The sequence below is a fragment of the Salmo trutta genome, chromosome 12 (assembly GCF_901001165.1).
Source record: "Salmo trutta chromosome 12, fSalTru1.1, whole genome shotgun sequence".
Lineage (NCBI taxonomy): Eukaryota > Metazoa > Chordata > Actinopteri > Salmoniformes > Salmonidae > Salmo > Salmo trutta.
In genome coordinates, this window is record NC_042968.1 from 33,025,149 (window position 1) to 33,050,634 (window position 25,486).

The 25,486-nt window shown below is 39.5% G+C and overlaps 1 protein-coding gene, 1 pseudogene and 1 gene segment (V, D, J or C); 1 reads left to right on the forward strand and 2 right to left on the reverse strand.

Annotated features, from left to right (window-relative positions):
• LOC115203377 (Ig kappa chain V-II region 7S34.1-like) lies at positions 1-25,486 on the forward strand. The segment is given in 4 exon segments: positions 1-165; positions 24,143-24,192; positions 24,343-24,690; positions 25,189-25,486. Coding segments are annotated over 3 exon segments (528 nt in total).
• Positions 1,273-13,773, reverse strand: LOC115203376 (uncharacterized). 2 transcript variants are annotated; one of them, XR_003880156.1, is made up of 6 exons: positions 13,715-13,773; positions 11,340-11,389; positions 9,644-9,943; positions 7,796-7,855; positions 7,433-7,489; positions 1,273-2,945 (listed from the first exon to the last, which is right to left on the reverse strand). XR_003880156.1 is itself a non-coding variant. In XM_029768024.1 (6 exons), exons 1-6 carry the CDS (start codon positions 12,131-12,133, stop codon positions 2,758-2,760), a joined length of 669 nt encoding a protein of 222 aa, XP_029623884.1. In that variant the 5' UTR covers positions 12,134-12,365; the 3' UTR covers positions 1,273-2,757. The 2 variants fall into 2 exon arrangements, 1 of the variants encoding a protein (XP_029623884.1); XM_029768024.1 differs by lacking the exon at positions 13,715-13,773 and adding an exon at positions 12,120-12,365.
• Positions 6,784-6,963, reverse strand: LOC115204786 (uncharacterized; annotated as a pseudogene).

Consider the following 25,486-nt stretch of genomic DNA (forward strand, 5'->3'; position numbering starts at 1 on the left):
GGTTTGATGGCCATTTCGAGTCAGTGTATGACACAGCCCTGTACAGAAGCAATCTGAGCATCCTGAACATCTCAGAGAGCGACGTGGGTCTGTACTACTGTGCTGAGCAGAGGGCTAACATATTTGAAATCAGAAGAGGGACCAAGCTCTCCCTTATCAGTGGTGGTGAGTAAACTCTGCATTATCACTGCATAACTGTGGTTTTGCATTGGGAGTGTTCTAAAAATATCCACCTGGTTCAATAAAGTTTAATCTCAGTCAATTCAGGATATGGATTTCAATTATAAATCTATACCAAAACACAGTTGGATGAAACAAATGTAATATATGTATTTGTCACAAGCTGCTATATGCACTATATACATTTCTTAGTTTTCAATACAGAATGTTTAAGATTGTTTTTTGATTGTGATACATTTGATCAAATCTGATAGTGATACATTTGATCAAATCTGATAATCTTTATATTCACACACCAAGAAGGCTGTAAATAACAGCTGAACTGTTATGAATGTTCTGTCATTTCAGATCAGCTCTCTACTACTGTTGTTGGGATGAAGTTGTCATGGTTTATCATCTTGATCATAGCTCCCATGTTCTCCGTACTGGGGTCCGCTGTCTGCGTCTTCTGCCTGTTCCCCAGACCTGCTGAGAAATCATTTGCACCCAATAATTCTAACATTTTCACATAATCAGAATGTCTTAATATTTACATAATGCACCTCACTGTCATCCAGCTGTTTATGAGGATGGATAAAAAAAACATTTGTCCTCTGTTATAGATCCTGGCAAATGAGGATTCTGGAACAACTTGGTTGAAGCCTGCCATCTAGCGGACCAATATCCAGAAACAGGAAAGCGTATAAATTAGGGTAGAGGACCAAACATAATAAAATTGAAAGATTACAAAAATAACATTTCTGGTGTTTGAGGTGTCCCATGATACACTGGGCCAAACTTCTGTCACTCCTGACATCTAAGTAGGTGGTCGATGGGACTACAGATGTTTACACATTTGTTGCACACCTTGTGTCTGACTCCAGTGTTGATTGCAAGAGCAAAATGTTCAGGGCGTTTGAGATAGAAATGTATTGAATAGAACAATATTATTTTAGACATATGATCTTAAAAATCATGTGCCACACATCTACCAATCCATCCAAGGACCAATTGTCAAAACAGCAGTGGCTTAAACATACATCTAACTATAAATTTGTTAAATTATCTGAACAACCTGCTATGTTATGCTGTATATAACACTCTTCAACCAAATCAGATTATAGGAACATTTTATTCAAAAGGTTAGAGATAGAAAATGTGTAAGTCACTTCACAACTGGTTGAAAATATAAAATAGGATTTAAAAAAACAATGTGGTGCACAGAGCTGAGAAAGTAAGTCAAACATTGCACAGTATTTCCTTTGCCGTCCTCTATAATATATTAAATCATCTAAATATTATTGCTATCAGTTATCATACATCTATACACATATGCAGAAACAAAAACAAAGTACAGTACATAAAAGATAATTCAGGCACTTCTAAAGGTCTCAGATGGAGGAGGATGCAGCAAGCTTTGAAAATACATTTACATTATTGTTACCTGATCAAATGTAGCATTTCATTATAGCTGAACAGTTGGCAAGAGAGGTCATCCCTAACGTCCTTGTATAACCCACAGTAAAACAAGGCATGAGCTTCTGTTTGAGTGGGACCATCGTTACAAAAAGAAGACGCGTCTATCTAAGGTAGTGTTTGTATATCGACCAGTCTGAATAGCAAGAGGGGCCACTTCACATCTACATTCTGAAAAAGAGCATCTCTATAGATTAGATAAAACTGAACTACCTAACGTTCTGTCTCAAAAGAGCATCGATATTGATTAGATAAAACTGAACTACGTAAAGTTGTTTCAAAAGAGCATTTTAAAAAGGCAGTATGTGTGCAATTTGTTAACTTTCAAATGAGATTCATTAAAAAAAAGTGTTGATCTATGATAAATGATTTGTACAGCGTATATCAAAATGTTTTACAGCTGGTAGTCTTTTTGAAGATCAATGAGTGTGGAATATTACCTGGGGTGAGTAACAGTTTCATAGTTGAACACCTCTTAACTTACTTTCTACAAAGGCTACTGACCTTGAGATACTGAAGAAGGTGAGGATTGTCTAGTTGTTTAAAAACTCATTTGGGAGGTTATACAAAATATAACTTAAAACACTGTCCTGAAACAGGTCACTGGAACAAATCACGTGCACAATTATATATATGTCAGTATTTCATTATACAAAGCATTTTAACTTGCCAATCCCATTATCATAAGTGGTGTAATCATACAATAAAACAAAATGGTTCTGGTATCAGACATGGGATACAGTATAATGACAGTACAGTAAATTGTGCACATCTGTATAAATGTCTCCCTGAATAGGGAACACAATGTAATGCTGACAATGATCAACCATTATAAAGGTTGAAGAAAATCATAAGTACAGTAGTTGTACAGTAAGGCAGAGGGTTTAAAGGGAAAGTTTATGAATTGACACAACTTATTGCTAGGTTTTTCACTCTGCCAGTAGTCTTTGGGCCAGGAGAAACGGTAATGCATGGTTCAGTTCCCTTTAAACAGCCACCACTAGCTAATACTCAATAAAAGTGAATGGGACATTGCATTTAGAAAGCACTTTCAAAAGGATTCCACCGGAGCAGACCAGCAAAAAACATTCCAGAGTTTGATTTGTAACAAAGATATCATTTTCATTGTTCTGCTGTGTCCATTGATTTGTTTTGATTAAGAACTTGGAGCTCGGCCAAGGGAGGGTCTTCGTTCAACTTTTTGTTTTTACATTTCCTGATGCATACTACTACCCCCCCTACTACCACCACCACCACCACCCCCCCTACCCCTACTGGTACCAGCACAGCAAGATGGTCCACATGTAGACCTGCAGAGACAGAAAAAAAGAACTGTTATAGTACTAGATTATTTCCTGGTTCTAATACTAACATATAAATGAACACAAATTGCCATACAAGTAAACCCATGTTATGTAATGATTTCTCATGACAGAAGATGACTTGATAGCACTACTACAGGGAAGTTATTGTTGTCGCAAAACTAACATTGACTTTGATATAATACTTGTGGTATTAGATACGCAACATGGTGAAAAAATGCCTAAGTCAATGTACTGTATAAAACATGTGGCTAACATTCCATCTGAAGAGCTAATGGGTATGCAGGCTTTTGTGACAGCTCTGCTCAAAACACCCAATTCTGCTTTTCAAGGTCCTATTGAGCAGTAGAATCTGGTGTGCTAAAGTATTGATATAAAATAGAAACAATTACAAAAAACGTTTACAAAATCTCAAAGTAAAAAATGTATTAATGAAAAGGCCTAATTCCCACTTAAAATGTACACATTTCCATGCGTTCTATATCGCTAATGTTCTCTGAATCATTGTAGGAAAGAAAGCAATCTCAGCAGCTTTCATGTGGTCCAAAATTTGAGCAAATTACACCAAAATTGACAGAATTATACTTTTACAAACGTAATGCACCCGCAGCGCTGGAAAGTTGTTTAGGACAGGTTCTATAGTTGCCATGGTGTCCTACTAGCGGCCTCAGAACAGAGCTCCTGTAAATTTGTACATAGTTGTTTTGAACTATTCATTTTTGATAGCATTGTGTTTTTATTGCATATATCTGGGGGGGGGGTTTGAGCCACGGATTTGCAAATTGACTGATAGGTTAACACTTTGGCTTAGCTGGCTAGTGTTTCTGTTTGAAAAAATGCCTCTGGACACAGTACCATCTTTTTTGTTTCTTTTGAGAACATACAGTGAGGGAAAAAAATATTTGATCCCCTGCTGATTTTGTACGTTTGCCCACTGACAAAGAAATGATCAGTCTATAATTTTAATGGTAGGTTTATTTGAACAGTGAGAGACAGAATAACAACAACAAAAAAATCCAGAAAAACGCATGTCAAAAATGTTATAAATTGATTTGCCTTTTAATGAGGGAAATAAGTATTTCACCCCCTCTCAATCAGAAAGATTTCTGGCTCCCAGGTGTCTTTTATACAGGTAACAAACTGAGATTAGGAGCACACTCTTAAAGGGAGTGCTCCTAATCTCAGCTTGTTACCTGTATAAAAGACACCTGTCCACAGAAGCAATCAATCAGATTCCAAACTCTCCACCATGGCCAAGACCAAAGAGCTCTCTAAGGATGTCAGGGACAAGATTGTAGACCTACACAAGGCTGGAATGGGCTACAAGACCATCGCCAAGCAACTTGGTGAGAAGGTGACAACAGTTGGTGCGATTATTCGCAAATGGATGAAACACAAAAGAACTGTCAATATCCCTCGGCCTGGGGCTCCATGCAAGATCTCACCTCGTGGAGTTGCAATGATCATGAGAACGGTGAGGAATCAACCCAGAACTACACGGGAGGATCTTGTCAATGATCTCAAGGCAGCTGGGACCATAGTCACCAAGAAAACAATTGGTAACACACTACGCCGTGAAGGACTGAAAACCTGCAGCGCCCGCAAGATCCCCCTGCTCAAGAAAGCACATATACATGCCCGTCTGAAGTTTGCCAATGAACATCTGAATGATTCAGATGGCAACTGGGTGAAAGTGTTGTGGTCAGATGAGACCAAAATGGAGCTCTTTGGCATCAAATCAACTCGCCGTGTTTGGAGGAGGAGGAATGCTGCCTATGACCCCAAGAACACCATCAAACATGGAGGTGGAAACATTATGCTTTGGGGGTGTTTTTCTGCTAAGGGGACAGGACAACTTCACCGCATCAAAGGGACAATGGACGGGGCCATGTACCGTCAAATCTTGGGTGAGAACCTCCTTCCCTCAGCCAGGGCATTGAAAATGGGTCGTGGATGGGTATTCCAGCATGACAATGACCCAAAACACACGGCCAAGGCAACAAAGGAGTGGCTCAAGAAGAAGCGCATTAAGGTCCTGGAGTGGCCTAGCCAGTCTCCAGACCTTAATCCCATAGAAAATCTGTGGAGGGAGCTGAAGGTTTGAGTTGCCAAACGTCAGCCTCGAACCCTTAATGACTTGGAGAAGATCTGCAAAGAGGATAGGGACAAAATCCCTCCTGAGATGTGTGCAAACCTGGTGGCCAACTACAAGAAACGTCTGACCTCTGTGATTGCCAACAAGGGTTTTGCCACCAAGTACTAAGTCATGTTTTGCAGAGGGGTCAAATACTTATTTCCCTCATTAAAATGCAAATCATTTTATAACATTTTTCACATGCGTTTTTCTGGATTTTTTTGTTGTTCTTCTGTCTCTCACTGTTCAAATAAACCTACCATTAAAAGTATAGACTGATCATTTCTTTGTCAGTGGGCAAATGTACAAAATCAGCAGGGGATCAAATACTTTTCCCCCCCTCACTGTAATTTGAGTTGGCGGCTGAAGTGTGAGAGGAATGAGACATAGTGGAACCCAGCAGTGCTGAGGCAGAGGGCTCGTAGAGTGGACGACTGGCTACTATTCTGAACTTAGTGTGGTGAGATTTCTGGCGCTCAGAGCTGCTGAGGCATCACCCATGTGGGTGCTACAGAGTGGAAGAGGAGAAGTCCAGTGGCTATACGACTCAGGCTGGTTCCCAGACGTGCCCTCTACAAGATCATCAGCAGACAGATGACGATGATGGAGTCTGCTAACGTCCTCTGTCTAGCTCCCATCGTCCTCTGTCTAGCTCCCATCGCTCAAGTCATGAACTGACCCTCCATCTTCGGAGGATGCAGCTTTGAAAGACTTGACCTTTGCTTCTTTGTTTTTTTGCTCTTTAAGCGCTTTGAAATTCTATAGAAAGCGTTAATGTAATAAATGATTATTAATTAATACATAGTTAACTAGCGAGTTAACTTTGGATCTATCTAGCTAGGCTACTAGATAGGCCTAATGTTCAGAATTTTACATCCAACCACTAATTTATAGTCTATCAACATGTAATACCATTCTGCTGCACTGAGCCTGCTTCAGCACTTAAGGGTCTATCAGAGTATCAAACGTGTACGCATAGCATGGTTCTAAAATATTGGAGCATTGGGATCGAATTCAAGCAATTTCTATAACTGTCTAAACATTCAGATGAATAGAGGACGCATACTGGGAGATGCGTTGTTGGGAATTGTGGGGAGGTTCGCGGTCGGACTGTGCGTCGCCGAAGATGGTTGTCTCAGAAACTGCGTAGCTATGTCACAATGGGACGCAGGACTATGTCTCAGCGTCTGGACTATGATTACGCTGTACTCTCCCGCTCCGGTCAGCCACACTTGAACAGAACGCACGATACAAACGTTGACCAACACCAAAGAGACACAAACGGAACTCATGGTACAGTCACTGAAAGGATATTTCCCACTGATTTGTATAAAAAATGTCAAGCGTTGAGAGACGTTTGCTAGAACCAGTACAGGACAATCTTCATATTGGATTTATTTTATTATTATGGTATTGCGCACTACTACCATGGGGAAAAGCAATATACATGCAACCCTACCCTGCAATCCAATGGAAATTTGACCACTTTAACCCAACCCCTCCAAAAGACACAGATACATATACAGGTTGGTCAGGTAGGATCCTGTCACACTGGTGCCCAAGGAGCAGTTGTGTGTGTGTTACGTGCCTTGCTCAAGGGCATGCAGGCAATTCTCGGGCAAGACTCAGGATTCAAACTGGCAACCTCTTGTTGTTGGCTCGCCTCTCTAACCACTAGGCTACCTGCAGCCAGAGAGGTGCACCCTTCCTGGAGATACTGCATTACTAGGTCGATGCATGCAGAGGAGAGAGCAAGCCCCTATCCCATCTCGCCGTCCCAAAATACAATTTCATATATGGTCCCCAGATAGGAGACGCATCAGATATTAACAGATTATTAACAGATTTTTAAACAAATACTACAAAAGGTAGAGAAGGCAAAAAAGTTTAAGTATCTGGACTGTCAAACTAAATATGTCCAGAGGAGCCACATACACATTCCAAAACATATTGGCACATACACCAGATCTGACCCACTTCTAGCTCCTGATCATCGAGATTGCATAATAAATTACATTGAGTTTTGCACAACTTTACTTTCTAGTTCTACGTGACAGAGCCCCAAAAATGACTTGGAATGTATTTTATTTCAAATACAAACAGAGCTTCCATTATTTAGAATGTTGCTGTGTGCCAGTTCACAGGACAGCTTTCTTTGTGATGTTAAAATGTGGCCTTTCAATGATTGGCAGGGTTTTCACTTTAGGTACAATTCTGTTGGTTCTACTGCGACAAACAAGCTCATTAAGTGCTTGGTAGATTGTTTATACTATTTGAACCCATGTCTGGCACTACACAGCTCATAATCTACTTCAACTTAAAGATCAGAAGACGATTATACCTGTTGTGGATGTAGATGGTTGGGGGGCTGCTGTGGTGGTTTTACTCTCAATACTCCCTGAAAATACATTATAAGCAAAATACACTGTTGTCATGCTTGAATAACATTTCTGCACAACAAAAACAGTTCTTTATCTCAGTGTTTCCCAAACTTGGTCCTGGGGACCCCTACGGGTGCACATTTAGTTTTTTGCCTTAGCACGACACAGCTGATTCAAATAATCAAAGATTGATGAGGTCATTATTTTAATCAGCTGTGTAGTGCTAGGGGGGGAAAAAAAATGAACAAATGGGGACCCTAGGTTTGAGTTTGAGAAACCCTGCATGATCTACTTCCAGGTTAAAGATCAGATGTCAATAATACCTCCTGGTGTGGTTGAAGATTGTTGCGGGCCTGCTATGGTGGTTGAACTCTCAGTGCTACCTGGAAATATATCATAAGCAAAATAAAATGAGCAAAATATGTTTTATCCCTTCAGTACAGCTAAGCAACAGTGGAACTTCAGAAACCGTAAAATATACAGTTGAAGTTGGAAGTTTACATACACCTTAGCCAAATACATTTAAACTCAGTTTCACAATTCCTGACATTTAATCCGAGTAAAAATTCCCTGTCTTAGGTCAGTTAGGATCACCACTTTATTTTAAGAATGTGAAATGTCAGAATAATAGTAGAGAATGATTTATTTATTTCAGCTTTTATTTCTTTCATCACATTCCCAGTGGGTCAGAAGTTTACATACGCTCAATTAGTATTTGGTAGCATTGCCTTTAAATTGTTTAACTTGGGTCAAACGTTTTGGGTAGCCTTCTACAAGCTTCCCACAATAAGTTGGGTGAATTTTGGCCCATTCCTCCTGACAGAGCTGGTGTAACCGAGTCAGGTTTGTAGGCATCCTTGCTCACACACGCTTTTTCAGTTCTGCCCACAAATGTTCTATAGGGTTGAGGTCAGGGCTTTGTGATGGCCACTCCAATACCTTGACTTTGTTGTCCTTGTTGTCCTTAAGCTATTTTGCCACAACTTTGGAAGTATGCTTGGGGTCATTGTCCATTTGGAAGACCCATTTGCAACCAAGCTTTAACTTACTGACTGGTGTATTGAGATGTTGCTTCAATATATCCACATCATTTCCCTTCCTCGTGATGCCACCTATTTTGTGAAGTGCACCAGTCCCTCCTGCAGCAAATCACCCCCAACAACATGATGCTGCCACCCCTGTGCTTCACAGTTGGGATGGTGGTGTTCGGCTTGCAAGCCTCCCCCTTTTTCCTCCAAACATAACGATGGTCATTATGGCCAAACAGTTATATTTTTGTTTCATCAAACGGGAGGACATTTCTCCAAAAAGTACAATCTTTGTCCCCATGTGCAGTTGCAAACCGTAGTCTGGCTTTTTATGGCGGTTTTGGAGCAGTGGCTTCTTCCTTGCTGAACAGCCTTTCAGGTTGTCAACATAGGACTCGTTTTACTGTGGATATAGATACTTTTGTACCCGTTTCCTCCAGCATCTGGGATTGATTTGTACTTTCGCACCAAAGTACATTCATCTCTAGGAGACAGAACGCGTCTCCTTCCTGAGCGGTATGACAGCTGCGTGGTCCCATGGTGTTTATACTTGCGTACTATTGCTTGTACAAATGAACGTGGTACCTTCATGCGTTTGGAAATTGCTCCCAAGGATGAACCAGATTTGTGGAGGTCTACAATTTTTTTTCTGAGGTCTTGGCTGATTTCTTTTGATTTTTCCATGATGTCAAGCAAAGAGGCACTGAGTTTGAAGGTAAGCCTTGAAATACATCCACATGTACACCTCCAATTGACTCAAATGATGTCAATTAGCCTATCAGAAGCTTCTAAAAGACATTACATAATTTTCTGGAATTTTCCAAGCTGTTTAAATGCACAGTCAATTTAGTGTATGTAAACTTTTGACCACCTGGAATTGTGATACAGTGAATTATAAGTGAAATAATCTGTCCGTAAACAATTGTTGGAAAAATGACTTGTGTCATGCACAAAGTAAATGTCCTAACCAACTTGCCAAAACTATAGTTTGTTAACAAGAAATTTGTGGAGTGGTTGAAAAACGAGTTAATGACTCCAACTTAAGTGTAAACTTCCGACTTCAACTGTACTTCCACTCATCTTTTTAATGCAAAAAAAATGTTAAATATATATATTTTTTTAAATGGACAGGAGGCTTCTTACTTGTCATTTTAAGTACAATTCTCGGTTGACCTGGAAGAACACCGTCTGGATAATAAACTGTCTCTGTATCTTCTTTGGTTACATTGCTAATTACAACAGCACAGCCGTTGGAGTTGTTCAGCCTGATCCTGCCCAGATAATTTGGCCCCTCAGTGGGCACGTTGTTCTCATACGTGACCACTGGGCCTTTTCTCTCTGTGTTTAATCCGAAGTCCGACTCAGGACACTGGCCATCAGTTATTGGTATAGCTACGGACCCCCCTTTGGTTACACGAAGATAACGTATACCAGAGTGTGGCGCTGTAAAAATGAGAGAAAGACACCATTAGCATATTCTTTTTACAACCACAGCAAAAATGATTTAACATTATAATGTTGCTCCCAAGGCTCACTTTCAAGATGCTAGTGCTATTTACATACACTCTCCCTAAGCCAACAAGACGAGTAATTACATAACAGTAAAGCGGTATTGTTATGAATTGTCTAATAAAAGGTGTGAGTGTCTGACAGGATTCTTTTGAATAATTAATTTTTAAAAATACAAAAAACATGCTAAGGATACTGTCAAAAATGTAGTCTAAACAACCAATAAAATTGGACAATGGCAGATTTTCTTCAATCGTGTCAGTCATGTTAACTGACTCAAATGCTGGTGGAACCTCTGTTGTAGAGCAGCAATGTTACATGTTGTAGAAGAGCCATTGATATAACAGCTGACCATGCAATAGCTGACCATTGTAACCAGGGCATGAAATGTACCTTTTGGTGAACCAGCCAGTGTCTGGTGGGTTAAAACATTTCACCAGTTACTCAGACGTTTTACTAGCTCTCAAGAACTCGAGGGGCCATACAGCCATTGGGTTCTCATTCGAACCGTTGTACACATTTTCTGCTCTGTTGTTAACACCTGGACGCTCTGTCTAACTGTTAATAATTATTGTGTGCAATACACAAAACTCTACTTCCATATCACCCCATTTTAACAGATTCCCACAGAGGGGAATCCTAAGCTAATAAAAACTCTGGATGGTGTTCAATAAAAAACATCAGTGGAAATGTGGTAAAACAGCTAACAGTAAGTGTATCTGTAAAGTTATTTTGCATGATAATTAAGTTGTGTTCAAGATTTCCAAACCCGTATTGCAATCAAGGATCAATTGTTTTTAGATAGTGTTTCATGCTTTCATCAATTTCCCTCAACTAATCAAAAGGAAGTTTCAGAAGGGCAAACTTTTAACAATACAATATATATATCTTTTTTAAATGAATATTTTCTAAACCTAATATTTCAGTCATTATATTACTTAATTTGTATTTGATTACTTGTTTTTTCCATTCCTTAAAGTCATTATCTCATCTCTGCTCAGGCAGTAACAGCCAAACATTATCTCTGTACTCCCCATACTGTTCTGTCTTTAGTCATCTTATTAATATTGAATAAGAATGGCAACACAACATGTAGTGTTGGTCCATGTTTCATGAGCTAAAATAGAATATCCCAGAAATGTTCCATATGCACAAAAAGCTTATTCCTCCAAAATTGTGCACACATTTGTTAACATCCCTGTTAGTGAGCATTTCTCATGGGTCTACTGTTTTGCACTCAGTCATTTCGACTATTTTTTGGTGTTGTAGTACATTTTCATGCATGTTATAATAACGCTAAATGCCAATGGTATAATTAATTAAAACTAACCTGCTTTCAGCTGGCTGGACAATAACCAGATTACAACAACACGCAGACACCTAAAGAGAAATTGACAATTTGTAAACCCATTTGCAATTGAGGTAAGCAATAATCACACTTTCATAGTAACTTTATAACCAAGTGCCCATTAGGAGAATGAAAAAAATGTGTAATGTAACCTTTATTTAACAAGGCAAGTCAGTTAAGAACAAATTCTTATTTTCCTAGGAACAGTGGGTTAACTGCCTTGTTCAGGGGCAGAACGACAGATTTGTACCTTGTCAGCTCGGGGATTTGATCTAGCAATCTATTTAGTTACTGGCCCATCACTCTAACCACTAGGCTACCTGCCGCCCCGTATTAGCTAATGATATCCTTAGCTAAGAATTTAACTCCTATGATTGTTGTCGTCAATCTTATCAAACTGATCATGTGTTCCGAATCGATGTAACGTGAATTGACGAATCACTAGATATAAGTACAAGGCAATAACTTGTTTGAAACATACGTAACCTAGCTAACCCATTTACTCCCGGACTTAATTTAGCTAGAATTTAGCCAGAACTTTTATACCAGACGCCGGTCAATGAAAACAAGTATCTAAATGTTCGACGTCGTAAGCTTGCCAAGTTTAGCTAACTTTACAAGCCGAGAAGCCAAGGTAGCTAACGTTATTTAGCATGGACTTTTCTTAAATAGCTTGCCTGAGATAGCTAATAACTTGTAAAGCAATATGTGACTTGGCTACTAAACCAAGCTAACACGTCGACGAACTAGCAGATGACTCACCAGCGAAAATCCATCTTGATTAACTAGCAAGTTACCCGCCAGCTACAGTGGGTTGTTATGAGAACAGTGTGAGAAATGGTGTTAGTTAGCTTGGTAAAGGATTGTTCACGAGTACATCCGCTTTTCTAGCCAATGGAGCTACACACCCAGTGCCTACTCCTGGCAGGTTTTAGCAGATAAAAGTCGAAACCTTTAAGTATAATGTTAAGATCTCCAGAGGTAAACTCATTCATATTATTTGTAATAACACACCCGACCTGGCTAAATAAACTGAGGCATCGCGATGAAACAAAGCAAACTCTTTGTATAATAAACCTAATAGTATTAACATAAATGTATATATTCGCATGTTTTATTACTGTTTAGCCTACTGATCATTAGCTAATAATTGAACTGCCACGTTGTTGACAATCAACATTGAAGTTAAATTCTTAGCCAACTGATCATCGTGTTCCATGATGTGCATTTTTCTACTTCTGATAACTCAATTAGCCAATTCAAAATAAAAATGCGACAGTCCTTACGGTTTACAGATGTTAAATCATTGGCCTCAGTTTACACAGACGTTAATGGAGTAATGTCTCAACTATATGGTAATCACACCAGTTTAAAACATAGCTAACGTTAGCTAGCTGGCTAGCCCATTTGTCCCTGCCTTCGAATTTATCTACGTCAATCGGTAAGTAAAGTTAGCCTAAAGGTATCATCAACCTAGACGTTACCTAACGTTACACAGATCAGTGTGTCTTTAGCGTTGTAGTTACTAACAACTATATTATACCATACACCCGTCAATAAAAAGTGGGACGTAAAATAAGCTAGTTAGCTAGTTAGCTACAAGCCGAAAGGGTAACTAGCTTGCATTGAAGCTTGCCTGATATAGCCATACTTTTTAAATAGCCAACGTTAACTAGTAAGCTTGAAACTATATAGCTTGAACTATATGCTTGGTGAATTCGGCGACCAAAAATCGTAGGATCTTTGCAATGACGAATCTGTCAGCAATCCACATGTGGCACTTCCGTGAATTTTAATGTTCGCGCTAAAGTTGCCATTTGCTCGCGGGAAAATAGCCAGCCCATCATTTTCCACCACTAGCGAAGCAGCGCTGATCAATGTAGGCGGGTCCATATCAACATTGCATTCATTTACTATACATCTACAGCCGAAGCAAAGAAACTCTTGTCGCCGAACGCTTCAAGAGTTTGAGTTTCTAGCCATCTTACATTTTAATTATAGCAAACACTAACTAGCTGTTGGTTAAAACACTGGTACAGTATTCATTGGGTCTAACATACGTGTTTCTACCGCGCGGGAAAATTCCTGTTTACATGAGCACACCCACTCTCCATTGTAGCCCAAACAGATACAAATCTCAGTATAGCATAGCAGGTTTTAGCCATAGAAAATATGAAGCGTTAATCTTAGCTATCTATAACGTTAACGTCGACAAAGAGGTAAACTCGTGCATATTATTTGTAATACCTATAATGGCTCAGCACACTAAAGCATCGTGATGTAACTAAGCAAACTCTTTAAAGAAACATGGTATGATTAACATTTTTTGCTTAGTGAAAGTAAGACTAGCTACTTACCAACACCATTGTCAGACCACCACACTTCTTTACCGTTTCTGAACTGGTGTATGTTGTGCACAAAAAGGTTTTGGGCGGGAAACTGTCAGTAGTTGTCCAGTGGTAGGCGGAGTTAAAGACAGCATTCGTTTTGTGCCCCGGTTCACAAATCAGCGCACCCATTCCAACAGTGATTGCATTCGTTTAGTCACTAAACATTACTTTGAACATTCGAACATGTTTTTTTCTGGAAGACATTTGGTTGAATGTTTTTGAACAATCCATCACGTTGCCTTGACGACAATGACCCGGGGGTGGTGAAGATTACCGTTCGATTTGAGCATGGCCAGGTTGGCGCTCCACCCTCACCGGTTTTGTTGACTGTGCACCCCGGTTCAGTCTAATCGAACCTAGAGTTTTATTGCGTAATACAACTATAATTGAAAACATTGCATATTTTTATAAAAATGTAATGTTTACGTTGTAATGAAGACAAGTACTTTTTTTAAATGTTGCGTCCATGTCCACTTTAATCGTGATTGTTTCATTATCAGTCAACTTTACAAAGGAGTTCAATTGAAGTCACCCCATTATTTGTCTAAGTTCACGTTTTTTTTAACAGGTATGCTAAAATTACAGTTCTGCTTTTTATGACAAGAAACGTGCACTTATGAGAAACCAATGGATATGTTCGAGAGGGTCAAAACTGCAATGTATCATTGGTAAATTGTAACTGACTGATAATGAATGACTCGTTATGATGCAAAGTGATTTGTAGGCCACTCAGTCGGCAGTCGCCTGCAGTCGTTTTGATGCTCTCGAACAGGGACAATATGTGGTAGGCCTACAGAATGTCACAAGAAGCAACAAAAACAGGTATCACTCCAGCCTCTGTCACCACATATGTCCACTAGGTGGTAGGCAGATATCAGTTAAAAGTCAGGTAGGTAGACTGATGCATACAGTGCCTTCAGAAAGTATTGATACCACTTGACTTTTTTTCACATTTTATTCTCTTACAGCCTGAATTGAACATGTATAAAAATGTATATTTTTTGGGTTACTGGCCTACACATATTACCCCATGTGGAGTTGTTTTTTGACATTTTTACAAATTAATAAAAAAGGAAAAGCTTTAATGTCTTGAGTCAATAAGTATTCAACCCCATTGTTATGGCAAACCTAAATAAGTTCAGGAATAAACATGTGCTTAAAAGACCAAATAAGTTGCATGGACTCACTGAGTTTTTTTTTTGGGGGGGGGGGCATGGTGAAGATATACTGTCACTCAGAAGGAGTACTAACAAAGCATCACTGACAACCAAAACAAAACAGGTGGGGTTTAAGGAGAGATTCTGAAAGACACTCATGGGAGTGTCCACTGAACATTACCTAGCAACAGCAACTGGAACTTAAAGACCGGAAGAAAAACAAAATCAGACAAAGAAATATTTGTCTATAACTCAAATAGGACACACCAATTATAGGTGTTGACCCTCCACATCTCTGAAAACAACTGCAGCACTGGGCCAGCCACTCTTAAATAGCACCTGGGTCAGCACAGGTGAAACACATTCCCACTGACGAGACAGCAACCAGCACAGGTGTAACACATACTGACTAACGAGATGACACCCTACATGCTAATGAGCTATACGTTCTAATGTCCAACTTCAAAAGATTAATGGAAAAACCAAAACCTGTAACACAATGATCAACAACCAATTTGACAGAGCTTTTAGAATTTAGAAAATATTAATGGGAAACGATTGTACAATCCAGGTGTGGAAAGCTCTTAGAGACTTACCAAGAAAGACTCACAGTTGTAATCGCTGCCAAAGATGATTTGAACATGTATTGACGCAGCGGTGTGAATACTCATGTAAATGAGATATTTCTGTATTTCATTTTCAATAAATCTGCAAAAATATAAAAAAATATGTTTTCACTTTGTCATTATGGGGTATAGTGTGTAGATGGGTGAAAAAACAAATACATTTAATGCATTTTGAATTCAGGCTTTAAAACAAAATATTTTTGAATAAATCAAGGGGTATAAATACTTTCTGAAGGAACAGTATATGGGGATTCTGGTCAAAAGGGCCTGGCAAATGACAAAGTGAAAGTCTCTGTCTCCAGCCAATAGAAGTGCATTTGTTTGACAGGTAAAGTACATAATAAAGTAAAGGAGAGTAGAGCATACCACCTACAACAGATTTGAGTCAGATTCACACCTTTTACATGTGTCTTAGTCTTTACACCACTTGAATGAGCTGAATTATTTGGAAACAGAGAGGTGGACTACACAGAGACTGACTACTAAACCACAGTGTTTTTCCACTGGAGGTAAAAGAGCACAGGCTTTGGTAAATTGAACCAATTCTGGAGAAAAAAATTAAACAGAAGGTAGGTGGGTGGGAAAACATACAGACGGACAGTTTATCAGCTGCCTTTAAAGCATGTATCGGATACAGAGAGAGGATCCAAACACTGAGATTATGGGGGTGAAGATCAGAGTGATGAGCCATGGTAGATCTACACCAACCACAGTAGAAGCCTGATCTGAAAACACAAACCACGTAGGAGACAGAGTCAGTTAGTGGACCACAACATCTAGGTCCTTACCAGCTGTGGATGAAAACATGGACAAAATAAATCACGAAATCATGGGAACTCTTATCAGATCACACTAAAACAACAGTAAGTGGACCACAACATCTACAGTGCCTTCAGAAAGTATTCACACACCTTGAATTTTCCCATCATTTTATTGAGTTACAGCTGAATTTAAAATTGATTAATTCAAGTTTTTTTGTCACTGGCCTACACACAATACCCCATAATGTCAAAGTAGAATTATGTTTTCGAAATTTTTACCAAATAACTAAAATGAAAAGCTGAAATGTCACGAGTCAATAAGTATGTATCTCCTTTGTTATGGAAAGACTAAATAAGTTCAGGAGTAAAAATGTGCTGAACAAGTCACATAATAAATTGCAGGGACTCACTCTGGACTCACTGGGGTGGCAGGTAGCCTAGTGGTTAGAGCTTTGGACCAGTAACTAAACGGTTGCAAGATCGAATCCCTGAGCTGACAAGGTAAAACCCTGTCGTTCTGCCCCTGAACAAGGCAGTTAAACCCACTGTTCCTAGGCTGTCATTGAAAATAAGAATTTGTTCATAACTGACTTGCCTAGTTAGATAAAACTTTGTGTGCAATAATACACTCTTATAAAGAAAGGTGCTAGCTAGAACCTAAAAGGGTTCTTCGGCTGTCCCCGTAGGAGAACCCTTTTTGGTTCCAGGTAGAACCCTTTTGAGTTTCACATAGAACCCTTTCCACAGAGGGTTCTACATGCGACCAAATAGAGTTCTACCTGGAACCAAAAAGGATTCTCCTATGGGGACAGTCGAATAACCCTTTTGCAACCCTTTTTTCTAAAAGTGTTTAATATGATTATTGAATGATTACTTCATCTCTGTAACCCACACATACAATTATTTGTAAGGTCCCTCAGTCGAGCAGTGAATTTCAAACACAGATTCAACCATTAAGACCAGGGAGGTTTTCCAATGCTTCACAAAGAAGGACACCTATTGGTAGGTGGGTAAAAAAAAAGCAGACATTAAATATCGCTTTGAGCAGGGTGAAGTTATTAATTACACTTTGGATGGTGTATCAGTACACCCAGTCACTACAAAGATACAGGAGTTCTTCCTAAATCAGTTGCTGGAGAGGAAGGAAACCTCTCAGAGATTTCACCGTGGGGCCAATAGTGACTTTAAAACAGTTACAGAGTTTAATGGCTGTGATAGGAGAAAACTGAGGATGGATCAACAACATTGTAGTTACTTCACAATACTAACCTAAATGATAGAATGAAAAGAAGAAAGCCTGTACAGAACATAAATATTCAAATAAAAGTCACTAGTGACTCGGTCTATAAAAAAGTGGTCAGATGAAGCAGATGCTATACTACAGGACTGCTTTGCTAGCACAGACTGGAATATGTTCCGGGATTCTTCCCGATGGCATTGAGGAGTACATCACATCAGTCACTGGCTTTATCAATAAGTGCATCAAGGATGTCATCCCCACAATGACTGTACGTACATACCCCAACCAAAAGCCATGGATTACAGGCAACATTCACACTAGAGGTCGACCGATTAATCGGAATGGCCGATTAATTAGGGCCGATTTCAAGTTTTCATAACAATCGGTAATCGGTATTTTTGGCCACCGATTTGCCGCATTTTTTTATTTTATTTTTATTTAAAAGAAGAATAAAAAAAAATATATATATATATATATATATATATTTTACACCTTTATTTAACTAGGCAAGTCAGATTAAGAACACATTCTTATTTTCAATGACGGCCTAGGAACGGGGGTTAACTGCCTTGTTCAGGGGGGATTCGGGGATTCGTTTTTGCAACCTTCCGGTTACTAGTCCAACGCTCTAACCACCTGCCTTACATTGCACTCCACGAGGAGCCTGCATGGCAGGCTGACTACCTGTTATGCGAGGGCAGCAAGAAGCCAAGGTAAGTTGCTAGCTAGCATTAAACTTATCTTATAAAAAACTATCAATCTTAACCTTAATCACTAGTTAACTACACATGGTTGATGATATTACTAGTTTATCTAACGTGTCCTGCGTTGCATATAATCGATGCGGTGCCTGTTAATTTCTCATCAAATCACAGCCTACTTCGACAAACGGGTGATGATTTAACAAGCGCATTTGTGAAAAAAGCACTGTAGCTGCACCAATGTACCTAACCATAAACATCAATGCCTTTCTTTAAAATCAATACACAAGTATATATTTTTAAACCTGTATATTTAGTTAATATTGCCTGCTAACATGAGTTTGTGTCACTTCTCTTGCGTTCCGTGCAAGCAGTCAGGGTATATAAAGCATTTTGGGCCGCCTGGCTCATTGCGAACTGTGTGAAGTCCATTTATTCCTAACAAAGGCCGTAATTAATTTGCCAGAATTTTACGTAATTATGACATAACATTGAAGGTTGTGCAATGTAACAGGAATATTTAGACTTAGGGATGCCACCCGTTAGATAAAATACGGAATGGTTCCGTATTTCACTGAAATAATAAACGTTTCATTTTCGAAATGATAGTTTCCGGATTCGACCATATTAATGACCAAAGGCTCATATTTCTGTGTGTTATTATGTTATAATTAAGTCTATGATTTGATATTTGATAGAGCAGTCAGACTGAGCGATGGTAGGCAGCAGCAGGCTCGTAAGCATTCATTCAAACAGCACCTTCGTGCATTTGCCAGCAGCTCTTCGCAATTCTTCAAGCATTGCGCTGTTTATGACTTCAAGCCTATCAACCCCCGAGATTAGGCTGGTGTAACCGATGTGAAATGGCTAGCTAGTGAGCGGGTGCGCGCTAATAGCGTTTCAAACGTCACTCGCTCTGAGACTTGGGAGTGGTTGTTCCCCTTGCTCTACATGGGTAGAGCAAGGGGCCTGCTTCGAGGGTGGCTGTTGTCGATGTGTTCCTGGTTCGAGCCCAGGTTGGAGCGAGGAGAGGGACGGAAGCTATACTGTTACACTGGCAATACTAAAGTGCCTATAAGAACATTCAATAGTCAAAGGTATAGAGAGAAATAGTCCTATAATTCCTATAATAACTACAACCTAAAACTTCTTACCTGGGAATATTGAAGACTCATGTTAAAAGGAACCACCAGCTTTCATATGTTCTCATGTTCTGAGCAAGGAACTTAAAGGTAAGCTTTTTTACATGGCACATATTGCACTTTTACTTTCTTCTCCAACACTTTGTTTTTCCATTATTTAAACCAAATTGAACATGTTTCATTATTTATTTGAGGCTAAATTGATAGTATTTATGTATTATATTAAGTTAAAATAAGTGTTCATTCAGTATTGTTGTAATTGTCATTATTACAAATAAATAAATAAAAAAATTGTCAGATTAATCGGTTTCGGCGGGTTTTTGGTCCCCCAATAATCGGTATCGGTATCGGCGTTGAAAAAGCATAATCGGTCGACCTCTAATTCACACTGAGCTAAAGGGTAGGGCTGCAGCTTTCAAGGAGCGGGACTCTAACCCGGAAGACATCCGGGTTATGCCCTCCAACGAACATCCCGCTATGCCCTCCAACGAACCATCAAACACGCAAAGCTTCAATACAGGACTATGTTCGAATAGTATTACACCGGTTCCGACGCTCGTCGGATGTGGCAGGGCTTGCAAACTATTACAGACTACAAAGGGAAGCACAGCCGAGAGCTGCCCAGTGACACGAGCCTACCAGACGAGCTAAATAACTTCTTTGCTCGCTTCGAGGCAAGTAACACTGAAACATGCATGAGAGCTTCATCTGTTCCGGATGACTGTGTGATCGCACTCTCCGCAGCCGATGTGAGTAAGACCTTCAAACAGGTCAACATTCAGATGGATTACCAGGACCAGTACTCCAAGCATGCGCTGACCAACTGGCAAGTGTCTTCACTGACATTTTCAACCTCTCCCTGTCTGAGTCTGCAAGTTACAGTTTTGACTTAAATCTACTTGAAAATCTATGTTAAGATCTGAAAATGTTTGAAACAACCAATTTGAAAGAGCTTAAAGAATTTTGAAAATAATTATAGGCAAACGTTGCACAATCCAGGTGTGGAAATCTCTTAGAGACTTAGCCAGAAAGACTAACAGCTGTAATCGCTTCCAAAGTGGATTCTACATGTATTGACTCATGTAAATTAGATATTTCTTTCACTTTCATTTTCACTTTGTCATTATGGGGTATTGTGTGTAGATGGGTGAGAATTTTTTTTTTTTAATAAATGTTGAATTCAGGCTGGAACACAACAAAATGTGGAATAAGTCTAGGGGGATGAATCCTTTCTGAAGGCACTGTAGGTCCTTACCAGCTCCCTACTGTGAATCACAACGTTGGACAAAATAAATCACATAATCATGGGAACTCTTATCAGATCACACTAAAACAAACACTATTCTAACATTTCATACATTTTACATGGTAAAGAACCAGATAGTGATGTGGAAACTACTCACCTGTAAAGGTGAGCTGAGTCCCATTCCCAGTCTCAAAGACATTATCTCTCCACATGCCACAGTAATACAGGCCCGGGTCACTGTCTGTTAGGTTCCATATGGTCAGGTCAACAGTTGGCACAGCTTTGTTATATACAGGCACAAAGCGGCTGCCAAATTGGGATATGGATTTTAGACTCTTATCCTGTTTTACAAAGGTAACGGTGGCCTGCAACAGTGTGGTATTGGGACGCAGAACAAACCATTTGATGTTGTATTTCACCTTGATATCACATTCTAGACTGATGGTGCCCCCAAGTGTCACCTGTTTGACAGTCACACCAGCTGTGACCAGCACCCAGAGCAAAGCACCTGGAAAAGGAAGAGCATGTGTTAGCATGGGGCGTGTGTCTGCTTTATAGGGAATGTTATTACATAATTGACCAAACACTGAAAAGAAAAATCATGTGGCTCTATACCCCAGCTATTTGGATTTGAGTGATGAAAACATACATCGATTGTCACGTCCTGACCAGTAAAAGGGGTTATTTGTTATTGTAGTTTGGTCAGGACGTGGCAGGGGGTGTTTGTTTTATGTGTTTCGGGGGTTTTGGTTAATGTTCTATGTTAGTATATTTCTATGTTCGTCCTAGTCTTTCTATGTTTGGTTTATTGGGTTGACCTTCAATTAGAGGCAGCTGTTCCTCGTTGCCTCTAATTGAAGGTCCTATTTAGTAGGGGTGTTTTTTCATGGGTTTTTGTGGGTAGTTGTTCCTGGTATAGTGTTGTGCCTTACAGGACTGTTAGCGTCTTCGTCATTGTTTGTTATTTTGTTTTTCGGTGTTCACGTTTTCTTCTCAATAAATAAGAAGATGAGTTTACACATTCCCGCTGCGCCTTGGTCCCATCTTTACGACGAGCATGACATCCATATATATATATATTTACAGTGCATTCGGAAAGTATTCAGACCCCTTGACTTTTTCCCAAAAAATGTACGTTACAGCCTTATTCTAAAATTGACACACAATACCCAATAATGACAAAGCAAAAACAGGTTTTTCAATATTTTTATTTTTTATTTTTTTTAAACTACTGAAATATTACATTTACATAAGTATTCAGACCCTTTACTCAGTACTTTGTTGAAGCACCTTTGGCAGCAATTACAGCCTTGAGTCTTCTTGGGTATGATGCTACACATTTGGCACACCTGTATTTGGAGAGTTTCTCCCATTCTTCTCTGCAGATCCTCTTAAGCTCTGTCAGGTTGGATGGGGAGCATTGCTGCACAGCTATTTTCAGGTCTCGCCAGAGATGTTCGATCATGTTCAAGTCCGGGCTCTGACTGGGCCATTCAAGGACATTCAGAGACTCCTGCATTGTCTTGTCTGTGTGCTTAGGGTCGTTGTCCTGTTGGATGGTGAACCTTCACCCCGGTCTGTGGTCCTGAGAACTCTGGAGCAGGTTTTCATCAAGGATCTCTCTGTACTTTGCTCCGTTCATCTTTGACTCAATCTTGACTAGTCTCCCAGTCCCTGACGCTGAAAAACATCCCCACAGCATGTTGCTGCCACCACCATTCTTCACCGTAGGGATGGTGCCAGATTTCCTCCAGACGTGACACTTGGCATTCAGGCCAAAGAGTTCAATCTTGGTTTCATCAGACCAGAGAATCTTGTTTCTCATGGTCTGAGAGTCTTTAGGTGCCTTTTGGTAAGCGCCAAGCGGGCTGTCATGTGCTTTTATTGAGATGTGGCTTCCGTCTGGCCACTCTACCATAAAGGCCTGATTGGTGGAGTGCTGCAGAGATGGTTGTCCGTCTGGAAGATTCTCACATCTCCACAGAGAAACTCTAGAGCTCTGTCAGAGTGACCGTCGGGTTCTTGGTCACCTCCCCTTCTCCCCCGATTGCTCAGTTTGGCAGTGGGCCAGCTCACAAAGAGTCTTGGTGGTTCCAAACTTCTTCCATTTATGAATGATGGGGGTCACTGTGTTCCTGTTGGACCTTCAATGGTGGACCCTTCCCCAGATCTGTACCTCGACACAATCCTGTCTTGGATCTCTATGGACAATTCCTTCGACTTCATGGCTTGGTTTTTGCTCTGGCATGCACTGTCAACGGTGGGACCTTATATAGACAGCTGTGTGCCTTTCCAAATCATGTCCAATCAATTGAATTTACCACAGGTGGACTCCAATTAAGTTGTAGAAACATCTCAAGGATGATCAATGGAAACAGGATGAAGCTGAGTTCAATTTCGAGTCTCATAGCAAAGGGTCTGAATACTTATTTAAATAAGGTATTTCTGTTTTTTATTTTTAATACATTTGCAAACATTTCTAAAAACCTGTTTTCACTTTGTCATTATGGGGTATTGTGTGTAGATTGCTGAGGATTTTTTTTATTTAATCCATTTTAGAATAGTGCTGTAATGTAACAAAATGTGGAAAAAGTAAAGCGGTCTGAATACTTTTCGAAGGCACTAATGAGAGAGAGAAAGATAGAGAGAAGAGTTTTTACCATCATATTCCACCATGTTGGGCTAGCTTCCTCTCTGTACTGCTGTATGTAGGTCTTTGTTAACAAATTATTTTTTGATAACGCTTTACAGTGCTCTTATTATTGCGTAATTAGTCCTGTAAGTACAATTTAAGCATTGCAACTACTCATTACACTCATTACACTGTACTTAGGGTAGGTTACTGCTGTAAATTAGTGTAAGTACAGTGTAACAATGAGAAATGACAGTACTTGTTAATCTGCACGTACAGGTATAATTACACAGTAGTAAGTGCATTGTAATGTAAAGTACATAAAGTGCTTTAATTCTAAATGGTCAAACTATTTGTCTCACATCTTTATTATTTGATTTTCATAGAAAACACTCACTTTTCATGATGAGAATCATCATGGTCCTCATCATGCATTGTAACAGGAACAGCCTCCCAGTCCTCACTTACAGAAAAGCTTCTAGTCTGACTTAAACATGAAATGAAAGTGTGGTGGGGGTGTGGTGGAGCACAATAACCATTTCCTAAAATGTTTACCCCCAGACATGTCAGCCAATCAGAAAAGCACATTTAGAATGTATTTCTCAGAACAGGACTTAGATTTACTGTTCCAACACATGTTTTGACTCAAATTGAAATGATAGTTAGTTAAACCTTCACTATCACAGTATACTTGCAAAAAAATAACATTTAATGGAGTTATCTTGCCAACTTGAGAGCAGTTTAAAAAAAGCATTCTGATATAGTTCAAACCTTTGCTTGACTGGCTCTCGGTGGCCCTCTCTGTTTCCTGTACCTGTGGTAGGTGGACTTGCTACCCGCAGAACAAAAAATAACTTATTGCATTCACATCCTATGCACTGTTCTTTCAGTAACTGACAGGAAACAATGAAGAGGAGAATAGCTCTAACAATTCTATGCTGTGAGTATTTTAGTCACTTGGAAGATACATGATTTATATATCATTAGGTTTAAGTACTCTCTGTTAATTTGGTTTAAAAAATGTAACTGTTTTATGAACATTTTATTTAAATAGCCTTAGTCAATAATATGGTCTATGTTTTTATGAAAGGTTCCATGCTCTGGGAGGCTTTTGGAGCGGGTCAAAATGAGATTCTAGTGAAACCAGGGGACACAGTCACCCTTGGCTGTGACATTACCCTGGAGTACGAGATCATGTGGTTTTTTCTTCGTCCTGACGCCACTCTTTCAGTGGCCATCACTATAAAGACAAATATACCCCTAAGCCTCAAAAGGTTTGATGGCCGTTTCGAGTCAGTGTATGACACAGCCCTGTACAGAAGCAATCTGAGCATCCTGAACATCTCAGAGAGCGACGTGGGTCTGTACTACTGTGCTGAGCAGAGGGCTAACATATTTCAAATCGGAAGAGGGACCAAGCTCTCCCTTATCAGTGGTGGTGAGTAAACTCTGCATTATCACTGCATAACTGTGGTTTTGCATTGGGAGCATTCTAAAAATGTCCACCTGGTCAATAAAGTTATTTAAATGATAATTTATACCAAAACAGTCTGAAAGAAACAAATGGTAGAAAAATATGAAGTAATTATACACATATTTATATTCATAATCATTATACAAAATGTAATCAAAGAGAATGTATGGCATGTTCAATGGAAACAAAGATCAGGTAGTACAAAGATGTCTACCAAAACCTACTATTGTGTACCTTCGCAGCGTTTCCATTCCTTATTTTATCTACAAAATGTTATATGGATGTATTTGTCACAAACTGTTATATGCATTTGATTAATTTCTTGATTGTTTTCAATACAGCATGTTTAAGATTGTTTTATTGGTTCTGACAAATGTATGTGATCAAATTAAATCTTTATATTCACACACCAAGAAGACTGTAAATAACAGCTGAACTGTTATGAATGTTCTGTCATTTCAGATCAGCTCTCTACTACTGTTGTTGGGATGAAGTTGTCATGGTTTATCATCTTGATCATAGCTCCCATGTTCTCCGTACTGGGGTCCGCTGTCTGCGTCTTCTGCCTGTTCCCCAGACCTGCTGAGAAATCCTTTGCACCAGAATAATTCTCAATTTCACATACAAACAACTTTCTGAAATGTATTTGTTTAATACTTATGTGGTGCAACTCACCGTTTGTCAAAGAGCTATTGGTGTTAATTCTGCATTTCTTGATGATAATAAAACAAAAAGGTCCTCATAGATCCAGCCAAAATGA